General features: G+C 36.0%; 1 protein-coding gene across 6 annotated transcripts in view; it reads left to right on the top strand.

Moving 5' to 3' along the window:
• LOC129278896 (uncharacterized) overlaps window positions 1-24466 on the top strand; it is a 33947-nt gene extending 9481 nt beyond the window's left edge. For 3 of the 6 annotated variants that reach the window (XM_064094925.1, XM_064094929.1, XM_064094924.1), the window contains 14 exons: window positions 1452-1507; window positions 3493-3522; window positions 9799-9948; window positions 10599-10722; window positions 11443-11582; window positions 12175-12238; window positions 12719-12905; window positions 14347-15065; window positions 15995-16026; window positions 17231-17284; window positions 17807-18203; window positions 19187-19348; window positions 20019-20174; window positions 21021-24466. In XM_064094925.1, the coding sequence (XP_063950995.1) occupies window positions 1452-1507; window positions 3493-3522; window positions 9799-9948; window positions 10599-10722; window positions 11443-11582; window positions 12175-12238; window positions 12719-12905; window positions 14347-15065; window positions 15995-16026; window positions 17231-17284; window positions 17807-18203; window positions 19187-19348; window positions 20019-20174; window positions 21021-21308 (2559 nt within the window). In that variant the 3' untranslated portion in view covers window positions 21309-24466. The remainder of the gene's footprint in view (window positions 1-1451; window positions 1508-3492; window positions 3523-9798; window positions 9949-10598; window positions 10723-11442; window positions 11583-12174; window positions 12239-12718; window positions 12906-14346; window positions 15066-15994; window positions 16027-17230; window positions 17285-17806; window positions 18204-19186; window positions 19349-20018; window positions 20175-21020) is intronic. The other 3 variants (XM_064094927.1, XM_064094928.1, XM_064094926.1) reach the window with 1 other exon arrangement.
• The last annotated feature ends 869 nt before the right edge of the window (window positions 24467-25335 follow it).

The raw sequence follows: 25335 nt of genomic DNA, 5'->3' as shown, positions 1-25335 counted from the left end.
TCATTCTAATCATATGACAAACGATTCATCAATGATATAATGTTGTGAAACCTCTGTACTTGTCATCTCATAAAGAGAACACCTCACCTTGTGATAGACTCTATAAAAGTGAGAATATAAGTGAAATAAGTACTAAAGTAATGAGGGAGTTGTACGTGTGTGATATCACAGATCTTGGTCGCATTGCCGTTTGGAGGATCTACATGGCACTAGTGATCTCAATATTCGAATGCTCATAACTTTCTTATTATTCATTCAATCTTCCTCAAACTTTCAACAATATGTTTCTTTGATTTTTCTCTTTGATATGGATTCAGCTGGTTTCAAGGGTTTCATTCTCCTTTAAGAACTATATGTCTTCAAAGTTTCATATGATATTATCAAGCAAGTTATGTAGAGTATAGAAATGAGATTACCTTGCCGGACAATACATCTCATGTTTTTACCTTTTTTTTTAGCTTGAATTTATTGGCCTGTAATTTTATGATAAGTGATATTGTTGCATTCAGGGGCGGATCCAGGATTTAAAAAAAAAGGTTTTAACCAAAAATTAAGGATATTTCGTACCAAAAAAATTTGACAAGCAAAAAAAAAAAAAGAGGTCTTCACTTTCAAAAGAGGGGGCACACCTCAGTTTTCATGACATTTTTACATTGCAAATTTAATTCTGCTTCTCAAAAGGGGGGGGGGGCACGGGCCGGCTGTGCCACCTGGATCCGCTAGTGGTTGCATTTGCACTGCCATATTTGTTTATATCACTAGGATTATTTGCTTCTTGACCAGAGATGGTGTAACTCCAGGGGGGTGTTTCATGAAAGGACTTGTCGGACGTTTTATCCGACAAATCTCATTTTATCCGACAGTTTCCATAGGAACAATGCCTCTCAGCCAATCAAAATCAGGGAAAGTTGTCAGATCTGACAACTTGTCGGATGAAAATGTTGATGAAACGCTCCCCAGGAGTCCATCAGAGTAATTACGACTTGCAAACAAAATATTGCGATATCATGAAATTACGGGCCGATAAACTTGAGCTAGAATATTGGGAATTCCTGCTCAGTAATCTTATTCTATACATTCAGTTTTGCTCTATACAATTAGTTATTAAACAGACTGGTATTTTTTCACAGTCTTTTTTGTAACACTGGATTTTACTGATCCACCAGTCTAGCTATTTCCCGTAACAGTGCCATTTCCAGTTTAGGTTGAAATGCTCAAGGCGCTTTAAGAAGACATAGAGGGAAGAAAAGAAAGAGAGAGACAAAAAAAAAATATCGTTCACACTCCTTCCGGGCAACCAGTGTAGACTTTTTAGGACGGGTGAAGTAAATAGGTTTTTTTCCTGGCTTAATTAACTTTATACTTTTTTAATCAATGCAAAATATTGTCTGTTCTATTATGTCAATCTCTTTGCTATTAATTGTATTTTTCTCTTCTATTTTCTCCCTCAGTCACAGAAAGAAGATAATTCAAACATTCAAAGATCAGCAACTCCTAATTCATATGGGTAAGTTCGTGCTAATCTGCAATTTTCCTGACCTTTGATACAGGATCTACGTGTAATTGGATAATAATAGAAAGATGACATCTTGATAAGGGGTACTATTAACTTTACTGTGTTTTATTGATTAGTGCTCTTTTTGTATTACTTGCATCATAGAGAAGATTAAACACAATTATGATCATGGCATGTGGTAAATAGCTGTTGTACCTTGAACCACAGAAAGCTAATCACTAGATGCTTTCAGGCAGACTCAAACTCTTAGAATACTAGGTATTCTCTGATCTGAAAACTGCTCTGACTTACCCCAAATCTTAAAATACCAGGTGTTTTGAGTAGTGTGGAAGCAAATTACATGTACCTGTGAGAAATACCTGTTATGAAAATACACGTAATGAAACGGCCCCCAGACGGTCCCCAGGGGGCTGTTTCATAAAGCTGTTCGTACAATGTAAGCAAAGAGCGACTTTAAGAACGACAGGTGATCCTTTCTTACGCGCTAAACCTTCGCCAATGAATATACCATTTACCACAAGAAAGGATCACCAGTCGTTCTTAAAGTCCCTCTTAACTTATGAACAGCTTTATGAAACACCCACCCGCTACAGTAGCAGGCATGATATTTTCCCGTCTAAAATCGGAATTCCAATTTTTAAAATATTTTTTTTTCACATTTTGTTTTAAATGTGAAATCCTTTGCCCAAGAACATTCTCATGCTGTTTTTTTTACTGCTTTTTAAAGTCAAATGATAAAACTGTCATGCAGACTCACCTTGAAAAATCACTTTCGATTTCTTTACTATGCGAGAGCTTGTACGACTTCGCCGGTGACTTAGCAATCCTTGGCTATTTTTCAGATTTTTTTTTCAGAGGGGAATATCCTGCCTGGTCGTAGGTACAAGTTTGTCAATATTTTATTATGAAAACTTTCACAGGGAATCATTTTTCCAAGGTCACTGTCACAGGTACCCTGAGGCCCGGGGGGCCACTTACATTGACGAGTGGATACCATATGCGACCAAAAAACATGTAAAAAGGATGTCTTTTTCAAGATAGGGCACGTTACGTACGTAACGTAATAAGGGTGTCAAAAACACTAAAATAATGAAAAAAGGGTATCTATTTTCGCTAGGAAAGCTACGTGTTTAGGGTCAAATTTGCGAGGGCATAAAAAATTAAGACTAAAATGTTTAATAAAGGATGTAATTTTTGCCCCAAGAGTCAACAAAACGTGTTTAGAGTACGATTTGCGCGAGGTGTGGGAGGTTGGACTGTACTAAACCCAATGATGTAGGTATAGGTAGAACCGACCCGGGAGAACCGACAACCGATCGACGTCTGGAACAATTGAAATATCGCTGTACTTGTTTAGGAGTTCAATTCAAGGAATACTTGCCAAGAGTATCGCTTTGTTTCCAATACTTGTTAAGGGTAGGGTTTTACACGCCAATACTTGTTAAGGGGTGCATTTTCAGTATATGGAAAATACGTGTTTAGGGTGCTTTTCGAGACCCCATGGTTGTGCATGGTATCCACTCGTGAATGGAAGTGGCCCCCCGGGCCCTGAGGCTGACATTGTTGGAAGCAATCTCAAACCATGTGCCTCATCTGATACTGGAACCATATTGTGCATGCTCGTGATTTTGAGAACTTCTACGTTCCTCAATCATGGGTTTATATATAAATGCAGAAAATAATTATTTGGTATTTTGAGGCCTTAACGATTTTTTGTAAGTTCATGGGTATTTTTTGTGATCGAGGTGGCTTTAAGTTTAAAGCAGCATTTCTTTCAAGCCAAACTGACATGGAGGAAAGGGGGGGGGGGTAGTAAAATAGTTGTAACAGTATACATGTATTTACAGAATGGTATCTAAGACTAAGAACACCCAAACTTTATGAGTTCACATTCCATTGCTTTATTTTTGCTGTTATTATTGAACCTAAATCATGAATCAAAGTTAACAAAAATATGATTTTTGTTGTAATTCTAGCTGTTCATTGTCAGTTCCATGGACGTTTCAGTAAGTTTAAATAGATTTCAGTTTGCATATGTCCTTGTGTACTGGTGACAGGTTTTTTTTATTACACTTTGTTCAGTTTGTTCTCACTCTCTCTCTTGCAATGTGAATCAAATCCACAGTGCACACTTCTCTGTTTGTAAGTTACCCTGTTACACATTATGCAATATGAATCTGATCTTGATCACCTTCTCCTGTTGTACATCTTGACCTCCTTTTTATATCACTGGCCTGTATTCTGAAGTCAGGTTTAACTTAAACTTGTAGTTTAAGTATGGATAGCCAATTGTTTCATAAATCACTAACAGTAGAGATATCTTATTTCAGCTCATTTGGCTCTCAAATCATTCATTAATTATCTCTAGGAAGTATAAATAGATGATTGTCTTCACCATCGATGAATCAGGAAAGAGCACAGTGAGCATAAGAAACATTCAACTTAATACAAATTTTGACACTTTTGGCTTGATGGCTTCCCATGATTTTAGCACAGAGTTAGACCATGGTCTAAGTTAAACCTGACTTCAGAATATGGGCCACTATCTTGTATATCCACAAATCTTGATGTTACATTTTTTATTGCCAAAATAAGGAAATCACTTTTTCTTGTGAATCACAGCCTTTTTTATATGCAATATTATGTCACTTTTCTTGTTTTATCTTATCATTGTCGTGTTGTAATGAATCGCTCTCCAGGGTACCGTAAAACAAAGGTTAGCGATTGATCGTATGCTATCGTGATTGATTGTACATTGTAATCAATGCAATCAATTGTAGAAAAATGTTCTACGATCATTGCTAAGCTTTGTGTTACGGGCCCCAGGATAACACACACACCAAAAAAAAATCTGGGGGGGGGGGGGCGGAGTCAGTGGTGCCTGCATGTGATAAAGTGGAATTTGAATTGATAATTTGTTTTTCACTGCCTGATTGATATTTTGACATTAAATCTTCAGGGCTGTGTGACATCACTTTTTCTTGTGAATCACAGCCTTTTTTATATGCAATATTATGTCACTTTTCTTGTTTTATCTTATCATTGTCGTGTTGTAATGAATCGCTCTCCAGGGTACCGTAAAACAAAGGTTAGCGATTGATCGTATGCTATCGTGATTGATTGTACATTGTAATCAATGCAATCAATTGTAGAAAAATGTTCTACGATCATTGCTAAGCTTTGTGTTACGGGCCCCAGGATAACACACACACCAAAAAAAAATCTGGGGGGGGGGCGGAGTCAGTGGTGCCAGTGGTGCACTGATTGTTGGAATAGGCTTATTTTTATCCAATATGTCATGACTACTCAGTGAAAGCGTTGTTTTGATTGTTGTTTGCTATATGAACTTTTAATTGGTTGTTTACTACTGATAAATATATATTTTGTTCTTTAAGATTTCATACACTAATACAGTTAATACTGTGAGGCTATTGTGGTGGACAGCGTTGTGCATACATAGTGAGGAACGTTTCCACTGTTTAACAACTGATTTTTAAACTTGTTTCATCTAACATCTGCTGAATTGTTATCGTTTTCATAAGGTATAATCAACGATTTTATATTTCCTGAGGGGAGAAATGCAAAGTATTCTTATTTCCCCCTTATCACGTGCCTTGTCTGTAGCGTTCTCAATTACATCCCTTTTTTAGATTTCTTTTTTTTTTTCTTCATTTTTTCTCTTGTATGTTTCATTTGTTTCTCGTCTCCCTCTCTTCTATCCTACAACATTCACATAGTCGTAATGATCGTTTTTGTATCTGGTCTGGTTCGGGTTTCTTATCTCTTCTCTTCCCATTTTACTCTTCTTCCTTTAAACTTGTATTGTCTTTTTCTCTTGCACAGCATACTTTCATTCCTTCCGTTTCCCTCTTCTTGCACAGCAACACAGGAGCAGGAGCATGGCGGCGTGCATGTCTATTCTTAGCGTATCTAGTGTAATTCTTCCCGGCTCCGACGGCTGATATGTCTGACTTTCCATTCAGCTCGTTATGCAACGATGACCTGTTGTCTCTTTCATCACAACACGGCGCTACGTTAGAAAACCCCTATTATGATGCTTATATAAAAAACTACCTGAATAATCATACTGCTGATCTTAACTCAAACTTTGACCCAAATGACCCATGCGGGCAGCTTAATACTTCACAGTATTTTACAGAACAAAACTTTAAATCTTTCATTAATTCTAGCAGTCTTGAAGAAGATATTTTTCTTCTCCATCTTAATATTCGTAGTGCCAAGAAAAATTTCGACAAATTAAAATTATTTCTTGATAATAATCAGTTTCCCAAACACTCAATCATTGGATTAACTGAAACGTGGTTTTCGGAAAATCCTTGTTCTCTTTTTGAACTCTCTGATTTTAATCTAGTTGTTAATAACAGAACTCTTAGACCCGGTGGTGGTGTTGCACTTTATATACCCCAACAATACGAATATAATCTTATAAATAATATGACTTTATCCAGTGAATCTTTAGAATCACTCTTTGTAGAAATCATCAACCCAAAAGGAAAAAATCTGATACTGGGAGTTTTATACCGACCTCCAAATTCAAATACTCAACATTTTCTGGAAACCCTCAATGAGTTTTTAATCAATCCATTTCTTAAAAATAAAGAATGTTTTTTTATGGGGGACTTCAACATCAATTTAATAAATTGTAACACTAACAATACCTCACAAGAGTTCCTCGAAATGTTCTTGACTAATTCTTTCTTACCACTAATTACTAAACCAACGAGAGTAACTAGCACTTCTGCAACTATTATAGATAATATTTTTAGTAATGTAACTTACCCTACCCCCACAGCTGGTATAGTCCTTAGTGATATTTCTGATCACTTTTCAATTTTTGCGAAGTTGTCTAAAAATAAACTTTTTAAGAATGAATCATATAATACTTCCTATCGTAAAATAACCGATGATAGCATTTCCCTTTTAATTAATGATTTAGACAATACAGACTGGTCGACCATTTTTGACTCCACAGACGTTGATATAGCTTACGATTCTTTTATAACCAAATTAACGTCTTCTTTAGAAACCCATGTTCCTCTTATTACCAACCGAAAATCAAATTATAAAAAGATCCCAATACATCCCTGGATTACTAAATCTCTCTTACGATCTATTAACCGTAAAAATAACCTTTATTACAAATATATCTCTAAACCAAGCGAAAACTCTCGCTCTAAGTACACTTGTTATAAAAACACCCTTACCACATTATTACGTATTGCCAAAAGGGAATACTACACTTCTAAATTAAACATCTACAAAAATGATATGAAAAATACATGGAAGATTATCAATAATGTACTGAACAAAAAGAAAAAAAGCTCTACAATCACAAAAATAAAATCAAACAATACTATCACAGACGACACTGATATAATCACAAGAGAGTTTAATTCGTATTTTTCAAATGTTGGCAACAACTTGGCTAAAAATATTCCTCGAACTAACAAATCTTTTTCCGATTTCCTCGACGACCCTAACCCCAATTCCATGTTTTTTAATCCTACTGATTCGATGGAAATATTAAATATAGTTAGCAATCTACAGAATAAGAAAAGCCCGGGGTACGATGGTATACCTAACTTTCTACTAAAAAAAATTATTGCAGCCATCGTTGACCCATTAGTACATATCTTTAACACATCTCTTAGCACTGGACGGGTCCCCAATAACATGAAAATCTCCAAAGTCATCCCACTGTTCAAAAAGGGTGATAGCCAACTCGTTTCCAACTATCGTCCGATATCCTTACTAACCTCACTTTCTAAAATTCTAGAAAAACTTGTCCATACCAGAACAAGTGCTTTTTTCAAATTACACAAAATTTTTTCAAACTTCCAATTTGGATTCCGTGAAAACCATAGTACTTCCCATGCAATTTTATCATTTATTAATAAAGTCACCACTTCCATCGATAATAGTTGTCATACTGTCGGTATCTTCCTGGACTTCTCCAAGGCCCTCGACACTATAAACCATGAAATTCTTCTTCATAAACTACGTCATTATGGAGTTAGAGGGAAGGCCTTGGAGTGGTTCAGGAGCTACCTCACTGATAGGACCCAATTTGTATCAGTAAATAATAACATTTCATCTACTCTTCCAATTACTTGCGGTGTCCCCCAGGGTAGCCTACTAGGCCCACTTCTTTTTATTACTTATATCAATGATATAAAAAATACATCAGATTTACTTTCATTTATACTTTTTGCTGACGACTCCAATATTTTCTTTTCCCATGATGATATTAACCAACTCGTTAGAATCATAAATTCTGAACTAACAAATGTTACAGATTGGATCAAGGCCAACAAACTTTCGCTTAATCACCAGAAAACAAACTACATGCTTTTTAGTAATAAAATCAATACTCTACCAGACAGTATTTTCTTTGATAATTTCGTTCTTAATAATGTTTCCACTACCAGATTCTTGGGTGTCCTTATCGACAACAAATTATCCTGGAAGCCTCATATCGATAGTACATGTAAAACAATTTCTAGAAATATTGGAATTATTAATAAACTCAAACATTTTCTCCCTTCTCGAACTTTGTTAACACTATACTACACACTTATTCTACCATATATTAATTACGGAATAATTGCCTGGGGATGTGCAATACAAACACAACTAAATAGAATATTACTTCTCCAGAAAAAAGCTCTAAGAATAATTTTTCAAACACACTTTAGATCACATACTGATATCTTATTTTTTGAAAATAACATCCTCAAAGTAAGTGACATATATCTCTTCGAACTAAGTCAATTTATGTTCAAATTAAGCAAGGACGATCTCCCCACTATTTTCTCAAATATGTTCCATAAAAATGCATCCGTACACTGTTACCCAACAAGGCAACGACAATATTATCATCTCCCATTAACAAGAACTCTATTTGCAAAGAATTCATTTGTCTTTTCCGGGCCTGCCTACTGGAACTCTCTGCCTCAAGATTTTAAAGAATCCCCTAATATAAATATTTTTAAACGCAAACTGAAAAAAATGTTAATATTGCAATACTCGTTGCAAGCAGATCATGCTGAATAACTGAATATTATTTGTTATTACTGTTTTCTTCTTAAAATTGCAACTAGCCAAAGTACCTGCTCCTGCTGCCCGCTTTCTTTCTATGTTATGTACCCTGCACTTCTCTGTCCCTCCCCTCTTCTCCCCCTCACATTCCCCCTCTCTCCCTAATGCTATTTTTTGTAATGTAACTAAGTTTATTTAGGGGCTTGCCTTTTGTACAAGCTTTGCTTTTTTCGGCAAGACCCTCCGTTTTACTTTAAAATACAATTGTCATACAAGGTAATTTTATTTATTGAATTGTGTTCCTTAAATCTAAGATTATGTGTTATGTATATTTTATTACGTCTTGCATTATTTTCGACCTTGTTTTGTTATACTTATCATGCTTATGTTGTGAAACGGAAATCAATAAATCAAATAAATCAAATAAAGACACAATCAATTGTATGATTAAAGATGTCTGTTTAAGCCAACAGGGCCAAGGGGGAGCTGTTCATGAAGAGTTCTGTCAGTGCCTTTCACTGATTAATTTGCTCTTAGCCAATCAGATACAAGGATTATCAGTAGCTTATAACATTTGCCGCTGACAAAAGTCTTCATGAAAGGCTTCCATGACTGATGAAGTTTATACATTTTGCTATATTGAGATCAGTAGTTGTATATTTTCATTCATTGTTAAATTTGTTTACCTGAAATATATTCTTTTACTTGTTTTATTGTTTGTATTCTATTTTCTTATTGTTAATTTGCCTCGAAGCATCTTGAGTAATTGAGATTTATAAGTGCGCTATGGTATATAAATCCTGTGTATGACATAGTCAATGTTTTAAAGATAAGTGAATGTTTTAGTAAAGTATACTGATTTCATGAGAAAGTCTATAAGTATAAGTTGTCACTATCATCCCTGATTTAGATCTGTTAGAGTTACATCATAAACTGAACTTTCTGAAATCCGGAAAACTAAGCAGAAAAACAATCAAAATGAAGATCGCAAACACAGATAAGCAAATGTTGGACAGTGTATTATTATTATTGACCCAACATCTGGTTAGAAGGCCCTGCACATTTTGCTAATTTCTCACCAATTGTAGAATAGAGTTTCTTCCAGAATCCTTTTGCTTACATGTATACAGACTTTTGATTGGTCATTATATTGGATTCTGTACAAAGTCATATATGGAAATCGGTAACAGAGCTGGTATTTATTTTGAAACCTTTTTACTCAGTTCAAGCACCAGGATGAAGCAAGTTCCCCTTCCACAAGTGAGGAATAGCTCACGTACAGGGACCAGCGCACCAAGGAATGTGAAGAATATTTCCATCAGTAGTGATCGATATCTAGGCTCATCAAAGACTGGACGCCAAAGCTCTCAAAGGTGAGACCAGCATTGTCAGGTGTACGATAATCATTATATTGGTACGATCCTCTGTACAATCGATGTACAATCAATAGTATGAGAAAAGTACAATTGTTCAAGAATTTCATCATTTCTACAATGATTATATGTTTCTTGATAGGACATTTATTTCTTAACTTTCATAATCTTGATTCTGGTTAAAGAAAATTTTCCTTGCACTCTTCAGCCGCTCGCAATTTTGAAAGACCTTTTTGTTCCATCATGAAACTGAAAATTGAGAAAACAATTAGAATAATGATTGACCTGATTTCAGAATGGGATACAGGATTGCAAAGGCCCACTTTGTTCTTACATGTATTTTTCCTTTGAATCATTGAACTTTAACATTGTACGATAATTTTCTTTTTAAAAATGATAATTTTGACTCTCTGAGTATAATAATTCAAAACTTTGGACCTGGAATCGCCAGGTGAGACATTTTTATTTTGTAATTTCTTATTGCAGGAAAATAAATAATTTGAAAATACTGTACTGGTAGTGTATATAGGCTTATGTACATGATCTGCAACAGTATTGTCAATTCCATTATCAAGTAGAGTTTTCTGCTTGCTCATTTTGATACCACAGATAACCGTGATCACAAATATTTTTATCTTCATACCTATCAGCTCTCTACACAAGTCCTATCCACAGTATGATGCGCCCTCGTTGCCCAAAAAGGAGCAGGTTCATAGATTCGAAGAGGAGCAGACCAACCTATATATCACACGGACGATGAAACGAAAGTCAGAGGTATCTTGACACATCTAACGTTTCTCTTAGCCCCAATACACACTTTCTCTCTCTGCCAAGTCTCTCATCACATTTTAAGGGGAAGTTTTCTCTGGTGTAGAGTTGGATTTAATAAAAAGAGAAAATAAGAAAAATATATCGAAGGTTTGACCAAAATAAAAAGCAAGCAAAAACATTGAAGCATACTTTAGTTTGATTAAGCGGTAGAAACAAATTATTAGAAAAGAAGCATCTGGAAAAAAAAAGAATAAAATGGTAAACTTTGAGTTGCATAATCTTGATGATGTGCCCTTTGTACTATTTCTAATCAAATATTTTTATTGATTGGTTACAATATGATCTTTTGCTAAACAGATCAGTCAGTACTATAAAAATATTGATGTGATTACATGAATATTAAATCATTCACATATTTGTCTTTGTATTTGAATTATTCGTTCGTGTATTTAAGTAATTGCAGTAATGATCATTTTGCCTTTCATGTTCTTTGTTGATCTTTGAAGGTTTGTATGTTGATGTAGAAGCCATTTCTTTGTTATTCTTCATTGTTTGCGTTCATATATTTGTAATACATCTTTCTACCATTTATACTACCTCACATATATCTTTTTTCTATTTCTCATGCTTTGAAACTGATATATAAATCATGTTGGAAATATCATGCACAATTATTAATTTCTTTCATTTTCAATGTTTTCTTTTGTGCGTGTAACTCTTTAGATCCTATCTCACCGAGTTGATAGATTGTACTATCTCTGTGGATCAGGGTTCCCGGTGCAGGGCAGGTATGATGTCAGCGATGTTGAATTACAAAAACTACAAGACTTCTCTAGGGTTCGAAACAATAGCAGAGCTACAAGGTAAAACAACCAGATTATTTTATTTATTGTGTCTCACTCCACTATTTGTTCTATTTCACTTTTCTCCTTTATTTCTCTCTCCTAGGTATTTTTTCCTCCTTTCATTGTCTCTCGTATCTCTCCTCTTCTCTCCCTCACTCCCCGCCCCTCCTCTACCCATTCACTCTATCTTTCTATCTCTCTATTTCTCTCTCTAACCACCCCCTATATGTTGATTATATAGAGGTATCAATTGTAAAAGTTTTGTTTTTGCATCATGTCATACATTTTTATTTTTTAAGTTGAAAAGTTCAAATATGCATATCAAACTAAATATTGTGACCGGTAAATAACGTTCTACGGTCTACTGATATTTTATTTCCAAAACAACCACTTGCCCGATCGGGCAATTGACTTTGAGAAATGCTTGCCTGCACGTCATTTTTACTTGCCCCGGGCAAGCGGGTTTGTCGCGCCCTGAATGCACTATTATTGTTATTCTAAATCAAGTGATTCATGTTGGTATGCTTCTGTTTGGATTTAAAAAAGGCTTTATACCCCTTTACTACCCCTACAAAGCTGACTATTTCTCATTCCCTTTTGTTTTATTCAGTGGTTTTTCAAGCGGAAGGAGTGTGCATAGTTTGACTGAATCTAGTCTGTTAACAGAAAGCAGGGTAAGTCTGTCATTCACACATTACATGATTGAATGAACAAACAAACAAGTTAATGAATGAATGAAATCAAATTTAATTGAACATCATCAAATATTTTGTTTACCTAAAATCACAGGAAAATTACCGGACTTTCTTGAATGAATGAATGAATGAATGAATGAATTAATTAATCAATGAACTCAAATGTAATTGAACGTCATCAAATATTTTGTTTACCTAAAGTCACAGGAAAATTACCTGACTTTCTTGAATGAATGAATGAATGAATGAATGAAAGAAAGAAAGAAATCAAATTTAATTGAACTTAATCAAATATTTTGTTGACCTAAAATCACAGGAAAATTACCCGACTTTCCTTTAGATATCAGTTGAAACAAAATTCAGGAAAATTGTCTCTCTCTGTCCCTATTTCACTGGATGGTCTTTAGTCATGTTACCATACAAAACTGTGTAGAAGAAGTCTATTTTGATTTTTAACAGAGTAAGAGATCACCTCTTGGGTCACCGTTAGGATCACCTCGCTGCACACCCGTTCCTCCTAACATTGATCTTACCGTAGAAGGAAGTGGGGTCACTCACTCTGGTGACAAGGTCAAAGGTCATGCAGTGTCAAACCAAAATCAGAATGAAGGGACTCCACAAGGTCAGATGTCTTCCAGAATCCAAGGTAATGTAACTCCTCTGTCTTGGAAGACAAGTGAGCGGTTTCACAATGATGTAACAGTAGCTTAAAATCGGTTTAAGTGTTCTGGAGAGGGGTGTTTCACAAAGATACGAGTGTGACTAAATTTAGTCACACTTAGATTCCAAGCTGTGAGTCTGGTAGAAACCCCTCTATGGCACTGATTAGGGCCACGTCTTACAAAGAATTACGATTGATCCGATCAACCACAACACTATGGATGGCCAAGAATGTCAACATTTAAAATGCAAATTTTGTTCGAAATATTTTCTTGATACGATGTTTATTCATGCATTCATCATTCTCTAGAAGATTCAGTGTGATTCTCTCTGTTTACTAAGGAGATTGTGCAAATTTCCTGCAGAAAAAAATCATGGTATGAATGGATTTCCATACAGTTGGGAATGATTGGATCAATCATAACTCTTTCTAAGACGGGGCCCAGACCATGCTTAGCAGATGCATGCTATCTCCTATTAAGTAAATGAGATTGCCTGTTAAATATCTTAAGCATGCACTTAATCATAATTGTAAGTCACTTTGACTCTCGTGGACATCACCCCCATTGTAACCTGTATATGGATAGGCATGTTAGAACATCCTATACATCCTATACACATCACCTAATTGGTCAGATTAGGTCTGAGTCATGTCAGAGTTTTTTGCTCCGGAATCCGCTGGTGTTGCGCCAGTCGGAATCGGGTATTCCGATAAATGAATTCACGAACAGGGAAGTACAAAGAAGCCACAGATTATACAATAATTGATTTTATTATTATTTAAAGAAACATTCATAAAAAAAAATATATATATATATATTATTAGAAGACGGGAAAAAACTGTTTACGTGGCCATCTTGTTCTCTTTGTTACAAGCTAAGCTAGGAGATGCATATAGAGTCTGCCGCCCTCTATATGCGTCTTGTAGCTTAGCTACTAACAAAGAGAACAAGATGGCCACGTTAACATCGGAAAGCTTTTCTTATCTTCTCATCATATTTTTCTCGGTGGTCACCTGAAATGTAAGGAAGAAAATTGGGTTATGATTGGTTAGACTGAATGATACGTGCTCGATAATTATGTTAAGATATTCAGAATAAGAAAATGTTAAACTATTTGTTGTGTATTACATTGTTTTATTGGAATACTGGAACGAAAAAAAAACCGGAACCTGCACACATCGTACGGATTCTGGTATTCGGTCCGTTCCGACCCAGGCCTAGGTCAGATCATACTTTCATCTTGCAAGCAACTGCCTAGTTTTCAATGAGGTTGCATATTACATATGAAATATTAAAGCATTCACATTTTAGGAATGATGTCAGCTCACATCTCAGTAGTCATCTACTGTTATTAATGTTCTGGATGTTAAATAAAAGAAAAACATATTCCTTGAATTATCTTTAATTCTTTTTCCTGCATTCTAGATGGAAATACAATGAAGGAAGATGGGAAGAAGAGTTCTGTGGACAGTGACTCCCATAACAGGAAAGCAGGAGACTCGTCTGAGAACCAGATTGCAGGTGCCAGTAGGACGGAGGACTCATCAGAAGAACAACATGCTATCCCTCATAGAACCGGAGAGACAGAACATGATGAGAAAGATAGGACTGAGTGCGAGAAAGATAGTGGACATGAAGTTAGGCAGAATGGAAAGTCGGATGGAAGAACTGATGAAGGAGGAGCATTGGAAGAAGATGGACAAGGAGCAGCCTTGAGGCAGCTTTCAACTGGTGGTGATGGAGACGGTGATGCGAACAAGGAATGCAGAAATGGTGGAGGAACACTTGTAGGAGGAGGCGGGGATGCTGCTGGTGTCTCAGGAGGACTGGCATCTGGTGATGCGATCAAGGATGCAGATGATTGCCATGGAGATGGTGATAATGCAGATGGTTGCCAAGGAGAGGGTGATGGTGCAAATGGTCGCCATGGAGACGGTCAAGATCGTGATGATGCAGATGGTTGCCATGGAGAGGGAGAAGATGACGTTGAAGAGATAGGAGGTGGAGAAGGCGGAGATGATGCCTTGAACAGACTCTCTTCTAGTGATGCCATACAGGAATCGGATGGTCAGCTTGGTGATGAGGATAAAGGAGAATGTCAAGATAAAGTTCACAATGATGGAGAAGAAAGTGTCACATCAAAGGTATTTTAAAAATTCTTACATTATTTACTTTATTCATCCATATTTGTGCTAATAATCTGATGAAGAAACAAGCTAATGATTACATTTAAATGATTGTGTGTTACATATCAGAATTTTAAAAGGCCAATAAGAAGTAAAGCTGAAAATTTGATAGTAATTTTATCCAGCTTATTTTGATCACAGGCATATTTGCTCCAACAATTGTCATCTCAAAATAAATATTTAGCAAAGTTCAGTATAAATTTTGTGTTGATTTTGGCACGTTTTTATTTTAGTTCAATTCATGTAAAAAGAATATTTTTAGAAATCTAATTTCCCTCTTTCTTCTGGAAGATATACTTTTATAGAGAACAAATTTTTATAGGGAACTCTGATTTATATTTGAATTTAATTGTAACATAATGTGTCTGTCAACCTGCAACTTTGATTCTCATGGGATTGTTGTTGTTTTTGTCTCAGATATGAGTTTAATATGTTTTCTCTGTTTTTTCCTTTGTTTCTTTTAAATTTTCTGCCCCTAGGAATAGCAATAAATCCTTGCTTGTTCTTTTGGCCAATTTTAATGTTTAACTGTACATGTAGTTTGATAAAAACAAATAACCTTGCATAGCAATCTTGTAGATATTGTGTGATTTTGTGCCTTTTCCTCTTAGCGCCATTGCCATTTTATATTTGGTTTGCCATTAAAAGTCTAATGCCATGCTCTTTCTATTATACCTTTAATATTTTTAGTTTGCCCTTTCAGTCTTGCCAATTTCTCCTCTTCTCATTAATTTTGTCTTTAATTCCCCTCCCATTGTTACCATACCTGCATTTCAAATACTGCTAGTTTGTAGTCTGTTAGCATCTATAGTTTGTTTTGGTTTTATTTTGTCTGCCCCCCCCCTCTTCTCTGCTTCCTTATTGTGTGACCTTTGACATATCAATAGCATCCAGTTCTTGGAGAAAGACAGGTAGAAAGGTGAGTACTTTTTCTGAATGTATGATTGAATTTTTTGTTTGGAATGAAACATTTAATTGTTCTGTTATTTGTCAGCATGCATTTAATTTTATCACCTTGTAAGGATTGTTTTAATAAATGCCCTGAAAACAATTCCATATTAAATGTGTGTGTGTATTTTCAAATATTTTTTCAGCATCAAACTTCACATTCTACATAACAAAAACAATCCACAACATTCCAGAAAAACCCACAATATTTTACCCAAAAAGAGAAGCTACGTATTTTAGGTGCCCAAAATGTTGCATCCAAAGGACATCGTGCAAATTTCCTGTAGAAAAATTATGACCCTGGTGGATTTCCATAGAGTTACGATTGATTGGATCAGTCGTAACTCTTTGTAAGACAGGGCCCTGGCATGCATGCTGTGATATACAGAATTGTATTGTTAATCCCACTGAAAATTTTTTGCTTATATTAACCTGTGAAATATTGAATGCTAAGATATGCATGAAATCATTAATATGCCATTATAATATAATTAACCTAAGAATGATCATTTTTGTGGGGGGGGGGTGATACTGATTAAATGTAATTTTTCTGAAGAATATAGGTTTTTTTTTCCTACAGTATGTATTTAATTGTTTTCTTAATTTCTTATATATTTCGTGGTTTTTTTTTAACGAGATTTGTCTGTGACACTTGATCATAACAAGCATGAAATTTATGCTTGTAAGAAAGGTTGAGGGATGGACACTGCTCCCCCTGGCATCACTCTGGTTAATCGGGGCCTACATGCAATTCAATGAATATTTGATATAATGCGCTAAATCAAAAAGCGTAATTCTATTAAAAAAAAGAAACATATCATTTAAGAAACATTTCCAGCTATTACAAACTTTGAATGACAGAAAAGTACAACATATTTAAGTAAGGTTATAGTCCAGTGGCAAGTGTCCAGTGGTCATTTTTTCATAAACTTCTTAATTGTTTCAGCTCAGACCAAAAAAAATATAATTTTCAAGGGTTACTATTCACTGACTACCTAAATATCCAACATTGGATAAGCTTTAAGTAAGCAGTGAATGGAGATGTTCCTGGCTCTTTTGAGCATTTCGGGGGCGAAATCTGACCAAACCCTCTTGTCATTCTTCCGTTACAGTTAATAGTTTGGGATTTAATATTTGGTTTTTTTTTTCTCTCTGTTTTTATTTGATTCATACAGTATTGCTCCAGGATTAAAACTTGATAAGACACCATGCACCATGAAGAAATCAGAGTAAGTTGACAAAAGATCTTCTAGCACAATACATTGTTTACATTTTCTCCTTTATTATTTTCGTTCATACCATGTGTTCATCTTTTGTCTCCCCCCATTTCTCTAGTCTATATGTTGTATCTTTATATTGTAATTTTCTATCTATGCCTGCATTATTGCCATTTAGATATTGGCACTGATGTATTTGAAAATTATTTGACTCTTCTTAGGACCTCTTTCTCCCTGTAAATGAGAAACCATTTGCGAATAGTGGAAGTAAAAAAAAAAAAAAGCTTGGCAAACGCAAGCTATACAATGTAAAAAACTTTGATTGCCAAGTTTTTTCACGTTTTGTTTTGGATTTTGCTCGAATTTTTATGACTTTTATTTTGTTATTTCCTGTTTAGCTTAAAAATTTTCTTTTCCATGAAAAATTCTGTGAAGTCTATTCTTCATGAATTCTGTGAGTTTCGTCTGTTTTCCATGGCACAGAGAACCAGGGAATTTAGGTAAGAAATGTGTGTTCTTATTCAATCTTGACAGTGTATACCTGACCGACTTTGGTGATCCCAAGGCACCAACATCGAGCGATAGAGACGGGAAGCCAATCCACAGCTACGGCCGGGAGATCGCTCAGCTGGAAAGTAAACTAGACAAGGTGGATACCTTGACCCAGGAAGTAGATGACATAGGTCAGGTGACAAGGGTGAATTCTGATGCATCTGATTGGGGGAATGTCAGCAACCAGGATGGGAACTATGAGAGCGGTGTGTTCGCCAGAGCTAGGAGTGACGAGGAGAGGAGGAAGGCTCTGCAGCGGAGGGAGGAAAGGAAAGAAGCAAAGAATGCGGTTAAGGTGGAAGAGAGTGACGCCCAACGAGTCCGGGATAAAGCAGAAAAGGAAAGAGCTCTCAAACAGGCTAGGAAAATCAAGTTCAAGGTATTTTTGTTAGTGAACACTTTAAATGGTGTTAAAATGTATTTTGTGTAGAGATATTAGTAGGTATTGAGGTTTTCAGAGACTTAACTTAGTCATTTTCTTTTGTTTTCACTATGATAAGGAAACTACAAACCAATACGATCCAACAGCTCTGTGTAGCACCTTCTTCTTCCTGCTTTCTCCCTCCGCTGCTTTCGGAGATCAGCCCTATGAAGGCAATAGTATCCAATGTTAATACTCATCCAGGGGTTAAGACAGGACAAGTTGATTATCATTGTTAGACAAGGTTTATGTAGTTTAATCGTGGCTATATGCAGGTTCTGAGCATGTATCAATAGGTTTCAATCGACACATATGAAGTTTAAGTCATCTCATCTCAAGTCCTGAGCAATTCTGGTTTCTAACCCAAAATGCAACATTTTGTGCAGTTTAGTTTTAAACTAGCAGTATAGCAGTGTAGTGTAGTCTTATAGGCACTCTTGCATGACAACACATTTATTCGCTACTCAACACATTTATATCCTAAAATCAGGTCAGCAAGTAGCATAACAAGTAATTTTTTCCCCTTAATGAATAAAATTAGAGGCAAATTTACACTGAAATATACACTATACTATCTATAGTAATATCAAATGTATTTGTGAGACAGGTCTTTATATTACACTGTCAATGACAGCCCATACTCACTGTGGGTCAGTTTGAATTAATTTTGGCTAAAAATGATCATCTGATTAACCATTTCCAGCAGAAAAGCAAATTCTTGAAGGCAAAACTTAAATTTAATTTTCAACGCATATACAAGAGCAATATGTAAGTTTTAATTTGCTAGTTCAGAATTAATGATAAATAAAGTCAAAGAATGAGACTATTTGGAGGAAGAGAAAAAGCATGATTTCTTTTATAAATCAACTGAATGTTTCAGATTACTTGTGAATTATCAATACGTAACTGTATTTTTGTATATTGTTTTCCCCAAATATTAGATGGAGGATGTGTACAATTTTATCAGTAGCAGACAACGGGAAATCTTCAGCCAGAAGTTTAGGGAGCTGGACTCTGACGGAAATGGGAAGATTACTCTGAAAGAACTCACTAAAAAGATGCATTCCACTACTTCTAAGGATGATATTCGCCATCTACTTAAGGCAAGTAACTCAAAGATTGCTCCTGACAAGTGCCTTCGTTTTGATTTCTGTGAAGACATGCACTTAGGTTTAGATAGTAAGATGTTAAACAAGGATAAAATGAGACTGACAGAAATTACATGAAACGAGTGAGTAAGCAGGTGCAGGCCATTCCTCAATTCCTGTGCTTAAACGAAAATGAAAATCCCAAAATCTAATACAACATAATATCATTGATAAATAAAGGATAATAAAAATGCATCCACTTATCCCCCAATCTGATTTCCCAGTATGGAGAACCACCTCTTCAAAGTTGGGATTCTTCAGGTTTGAAGTGTCTGGATGGAGATCGCCAGATTAATGTGTTGGCTCAGTTGGTAGAGCATCCGTCTCACAACCGGAGGTCGGGAGTTCAAACCCCTGCCGCGTCAGACCAAAAGACGTTAAAGGGTGGGAGTTGCTGCTACCCTGTTTGGCGTTAACAATTAAAGGGATAGAGCCTCGTCGATCTGGCACTGCACAGCAGCTGCCGGGCCCACGATCAATTGGGCTAAACAAATTTTTAGAGTATTTCATTTCTGATGTCTATTTCGAACAATAAAATATGGATTTTTTAATCTTTGATATTTGATCCTTTTCCAAATACCCCTACTCTTGAATCTCACCAACATTAATTTTATCCTCATTACAGGTGTTTGATTTGAACAAGGATAAAACTGTTGACCAGCGTGAGTTTGTGACGGTTGCTGCCCTCAATGACAAACTGACCGGGAAGGAGGTGACATCAGAGGCCGCACCGTTAGAACTGAACTTGAACCGGCTCTCTGTTCATATAACAGCTTACAAGGTAAACATAGTCTTGATATTATTCAGTTCACGGTGGGAACTTGGTGGTCCCACTTTCTAAACCATCACACACACTGATATCCATAGGTGGCTATACAGAATTGCAATTGATATGGGGGGGGGGGACAAGTCCAATTCGCCCCTTCATCCCTCCCCTTCTTCCTGGGATCATCGCCAATGCCGATATCTGTATGAGAGTGTTCTCTGTCGGACATCCATTGTAAAAAGTATTAAACCATTCATGTATTTTTTGTGGTTTTGTCGTTGTCAAGTTGTTTTGAAGCACTTGGGAGATCTAATTAGGATGGAAAGTGCATTACATAAATTTTATAAAGGCAACTCAGTTTCCAACATATATAATGCATTTTCAACCCAAATGAAAGCTGGTTTGTCGAGTTGTTTAAAAGTATTTAACATGAATATTTCATTTAACCTTTTTGTGATGAACTTTGTAAAACTCATATTTTTAAAAACACCTTGATGGGCTTTTCTGTAGTTTGTAACATAATTGGGCTTAAAGAAGAGATATTGGTATATGTCAAGGGGGGGGGGGGCAGGAGTAATATTTTCCCAAAGAAAAATATTATATGCTTTTATTAGGTTTGATTTAGAAAAATAGAATTTGCAAAGAAAAATGTTACATTCTTATCAAGGAAACCAACCATAGATTTGTGTTTTCAAAGATGATTTTTCTGTCTAGCCCAGAAGATGTTGTTTTGCTCATCCAAGTTTTACAAGAGATATCATACATTTGGGGGCAAAACACCCTCAGCTAGCCCAAATGTAATATATTGGCTGATTCTATGTGTTCGTAAAAGACTTCTTTTATTCCTTTGATTTATTTCAGGAAATGTTTGATGCTGTCGATCAGAACGGAGACGGACGTCTGGCGATGGACGAGATCATGTTCATCATCACGGTTTCAACCGGCATCGACATCGCGGTCGACAAGGAGGCCGTCCGTTACATCCACAACACCATAGACAAGGATGGGAATGGCAGCATTGATTTTGTGGAATATCTTGCCTTCATTCCTTTCTTCCAGAAGATCCATCAGCAAATTATCGGAAAGCCTGTCACGTTTGATGAGATTGAAGAGGCAAGGAGAGCTGTGAAAAAGGCTATGAATAGATAGTTTGAAAGAGATTGTAAAAGACAAAGAAGAGTCCCAAAAGTGTGATATCATCAAGTATCTAATTTCTTGTGCATTTCAGCATTTTCATGAGCATGTTTCAGTAGAGCATGATGAAACACATTCAAAACAACCATTTGGACATGAAGTGGTTCATGGTGGCCCAAGGGACGGAAAAATGAATACACAATGAGCCCCAATAAAAAATCAGATTAAATTGGCCTGATTCACAACTATTTAGAACCAGGAAAAAAAAGAAAAAAAAAGGATGAAGGGAAAGAAGCTTTTCATCCTCTCAAAAAAGGCTCCAAATCAAAGCAGTGGCAAAAATAGTCATTTTTTGACTGGTTGCCAACACACCACAAGACAGAAGAAGAAGGAGAATTTACATTGATTTTTGTGTCATCACATCGGGTTGTGGCGTCAGGGTCGGGCAGTCGCCAAACCCGACCATTGGAGAAAAAGGCCCAGTAAATTCCCGAAACGTGGGGTCCAGTTTACCAGACCATTTGAGAAAAGAACACCCTAAATCCTGGAAAGGTCGGGTCCAGTTTATCCGATGTTTTGTGAAAATCGCAGCAAAATTCAAATGGTCGGACAAACTGAATCTGATTTTTCGAGATATTTAAGGTGGCCATTTTCTCGTATGGTCAGATATACCTAATTGCCCGACCACGAGCCTTCATACGGGCACACCTTGGGGCCTTCATGGACTGAATCCCACCAAATTTGGGGTATGGATAATTTTCATCCTGCTTTGCCGAGATGTATGGAAAACCCTGAAATGCAAACAAAATATGTTTTGTGACGTCATGGCTTCGGTTCTCTATAGACCTTGTATAAGATGTACACAGAATAGACAACTCTAGGAATGACCAAATAGATGGAAGAGACTATGTTTTAAAGCCTGTCTTTAAGTTTGATTATATGAATACTGGACAACCATTCTTACATTCCAATCTTATAAAGGTGTAGTGATCATTATATATACCCGGTAAGAAGAAGCATATTATTGGTAGAAAGTCACATTTACCAACCTCTTGTGGTAATATTTACTATCTGATTAAACATCCTTTTAATACCCGTCTAAAAAAGTTAGCTATTGTCATTCAAAAACTTTATGCAAAAATTTCATTCTGAACCTTTCATTCCAAATTTGAAAATCGTTCTTCTATAGGACCCTTAAAAACATTTTGATGGTAAATTTGTCCATAAATGCAGTTGACCGACTTTTGTGGAATTATCTTCCACAGGGTTTCAAAAACCCAAACATCAGCAACCACCTTCAGGGAAAACCTGAAGACGTACCTGTATAATCAGGGTTCCCAAAGAAATTTGAAAACAGACATCCATGACTAAATTGCTGCTTTCCATGACGTCCATGGAGTTAGGATGTCACAAAACTGGGAAAAATGGAAATCATGAACACCAATTATAATAGCAGAGTATGAGAGTTGCGAGACATGACAAACTGGAAAGCTGCCATAGCCAAGAGGTAAATGCTATTCCATGACTTTTCGCAAATTTTCCAAATTCCCTGACTTTCCATGACCACAAATTTTTCAAGGATTTTCCAAAACTGGGAACCCTGATAATGGTGCTTTTTGACAGACAACCATCTCTATATTGAGGGCTATCCTTGTGTAGTTTGAACTTCCTATGTATTTTTTCTCCCTTTTTGTAATTTACTGTGAAGCGCCTTGAGCATCTAATTAAGATGGGAAGTGTGCTATACAAATTCTATGTATTAAAACAGGATTTAGATCGCAGAAAATAATTCAGAAGAAAGAGTTTATCACACGTAATTTGTCAGTGTTTATTACAACAGTATATTTCATACAATTTTAATAATATTAAGTGGAAATGAATGACTAAAATCCTGAAATTGTTAAATGGATTGAAAACATCAAAATTGTTTATTCTACACCAATGAGCAAGTAATTAGATATAGACATTCTTTGTATATCTCTATTTTGATACATAAACGGGGGAATGTTTCATCAACATTTTTGTCTCGTAAGTTGTCAAATGTGAAAACTTTCCTTGATTTTTGAGTGGCTGAGAAGCACTGTTACCATGGTAATTCCTGGTAAATAAACAAGACTTATCGGATAAAACATCCGACAAGTCCTTTCATGGGAATGCTCCCATGAAATTATGAAATTCAAGGGATTAAACATTTTGGTACTGTATTGCAAAATAAGACTTCCATTATTTAAAGGACCATTGTTGATTGCTTTTTCGGGTCCATGTGAGCATGAGTCTCCTAAAAGAAGCTTCCTCATGTTGAAGTTTCAGACACATTTGTGGCGATATGTATCATGTACAAAACATGAATATTTCTGTAAAATATTTTCAAATCACTTTGAAAATTTCAAATCGTAGCAAAAACAAAATGGTCGGTATTCAGCTGGGACTAGGTGCAGACTTTACAAAATTGTTATTTCTTTCTTTTATTCTATGGTATGCATTTTCTCTGTTTCCCACTTCCATTCGGTGATGGCAATTTTGCGAAAATATTGTGAAAAACTTTGTAAATGCTGGGAAGTACAGGGAAATACTAGAATATGCTTGAGAAACATCTTGGTAACACCTGAAAATATTCAAGAATACATTTTCATAGTATTTTCTTGCATTTCTAACTATTTTTCCATCTTCCTCAAAAGTTATCAAGGCAGTATTTCCAACTCCGTCCAACCCTGCTTCTATGGGGTGCGGTTTCACATTCCTCTGTCAGTATTCCTGACAAATTTTATTTTTACCAAAGATTTGCAAAATTGTATTCATGTATATAATGTGTGAATTTAAGTGAGAGTGGAACAAAGTGCCTTGATGGATCTATAATTATTTTATCGCATGATAACTTCTGACCAATCATACAAGAATAATACTTCTTGTATGTTGAATCATGATAATGAAAAATGCATACATGTATATTAATTTTGGGAAATTTTGTTTTCAGACTGTCATAATAAGGCTGGTTGTGTGCGGGGTTATGCTGAATATATATCTAATATGCTTGAATGTTTGCAATATTTTATGGTTAGTCACTTTGTAATTGTGTGTATATACTAATCTACAATCTGCTTATGTAAGATTATGAATTTGAAAGAAGAAAGCTTTATTTTATATTCATATTAAAAATATTAAAAATTACAAAACTTTTGTTGTCTTCTTCCTGTGATGTATCCCGTCAGTGATCGGTTAGAGAGACCCACAACATGACCTCACGCCCGGGGGGGGCCAGTCAAATATATTGCTGTACACACGCGTGACCCAAAAAATGCGTTGAAAGGGGTATTTTTACGGTTTTGGGCGCGGGCCGCGCGTGCACTTGTAAAGGGTATCAAAAACACAAATTTTCAGAAAAAAGGGTGGTTTTGAAAGACTGGTCAAATTGTCAATCGCGGGGTCAAACGTATTTAGGGTATCTTTTTTTCCAAAGCTTTTTTATAAGACTAGCCAAATGTGTTAGGGTATTTTTTCCCCCAAGCTTTTTCCCCTTGTTTTTTTTTTCTCCTCGTTTCTGAAAAGTGGTGTTTTAACCTTAACTGCCAGGGGGGGGCATGCACCCATGAATATAGTTTTATCTCTTTAAGCTTATTGTTAGCAAGTAGAAAAACTGACTTGTTTAGGGGTCATATTCTGGCAACAACTTGTTTAGGGGCCAAAATGTGTAAATAAAGCCCGCAAAAAACTTGTTTAGGGGGTTATTTTGCACACAGAGAAAAACTCGTTTAGGGGGTGTTTGGAAATTACTTGATCACGCGTGTGTACAGCAACATATTTGACTGGCCCCCCTGGGACCTCACGCAGAGACTCATATTCGGGGGGGGGGGGTGGTATTTCTCAAAGATTTAAGTGTGATTTAAGTCGGGCTTAGTTCCTTCGCGTACATGATATTTAACACGCAATCTCATGGATTAATATGTAGTGGCACGTGTCCTTTGAGCATGATTTGACCGATGCATAATTTGTTATTAAAATTTAAGTGCAAATTTTAGGTACAGTCATTTTTAAACACCCCCAA

The sequence above is a fragment of the Lytechinus pictus genome, chromosome 2, assembly GCF_037042905.1.
Source record: "Lytechinus pictus isolate F3 Inbred chromosome 2, Lp3.0, whole genome shotgun sequence".
Taxonomy (NCBI): domain Eukaryota; kingdom Metazoa; phylum Echinodermata; class Echinoidea; order Temnopleuroida; family Toxopneustidae; genus Lytechinus; species Lytechinus pictus.
This window is presented reverse-complemented; position numbering and strand designations above follow the sequence as displayed.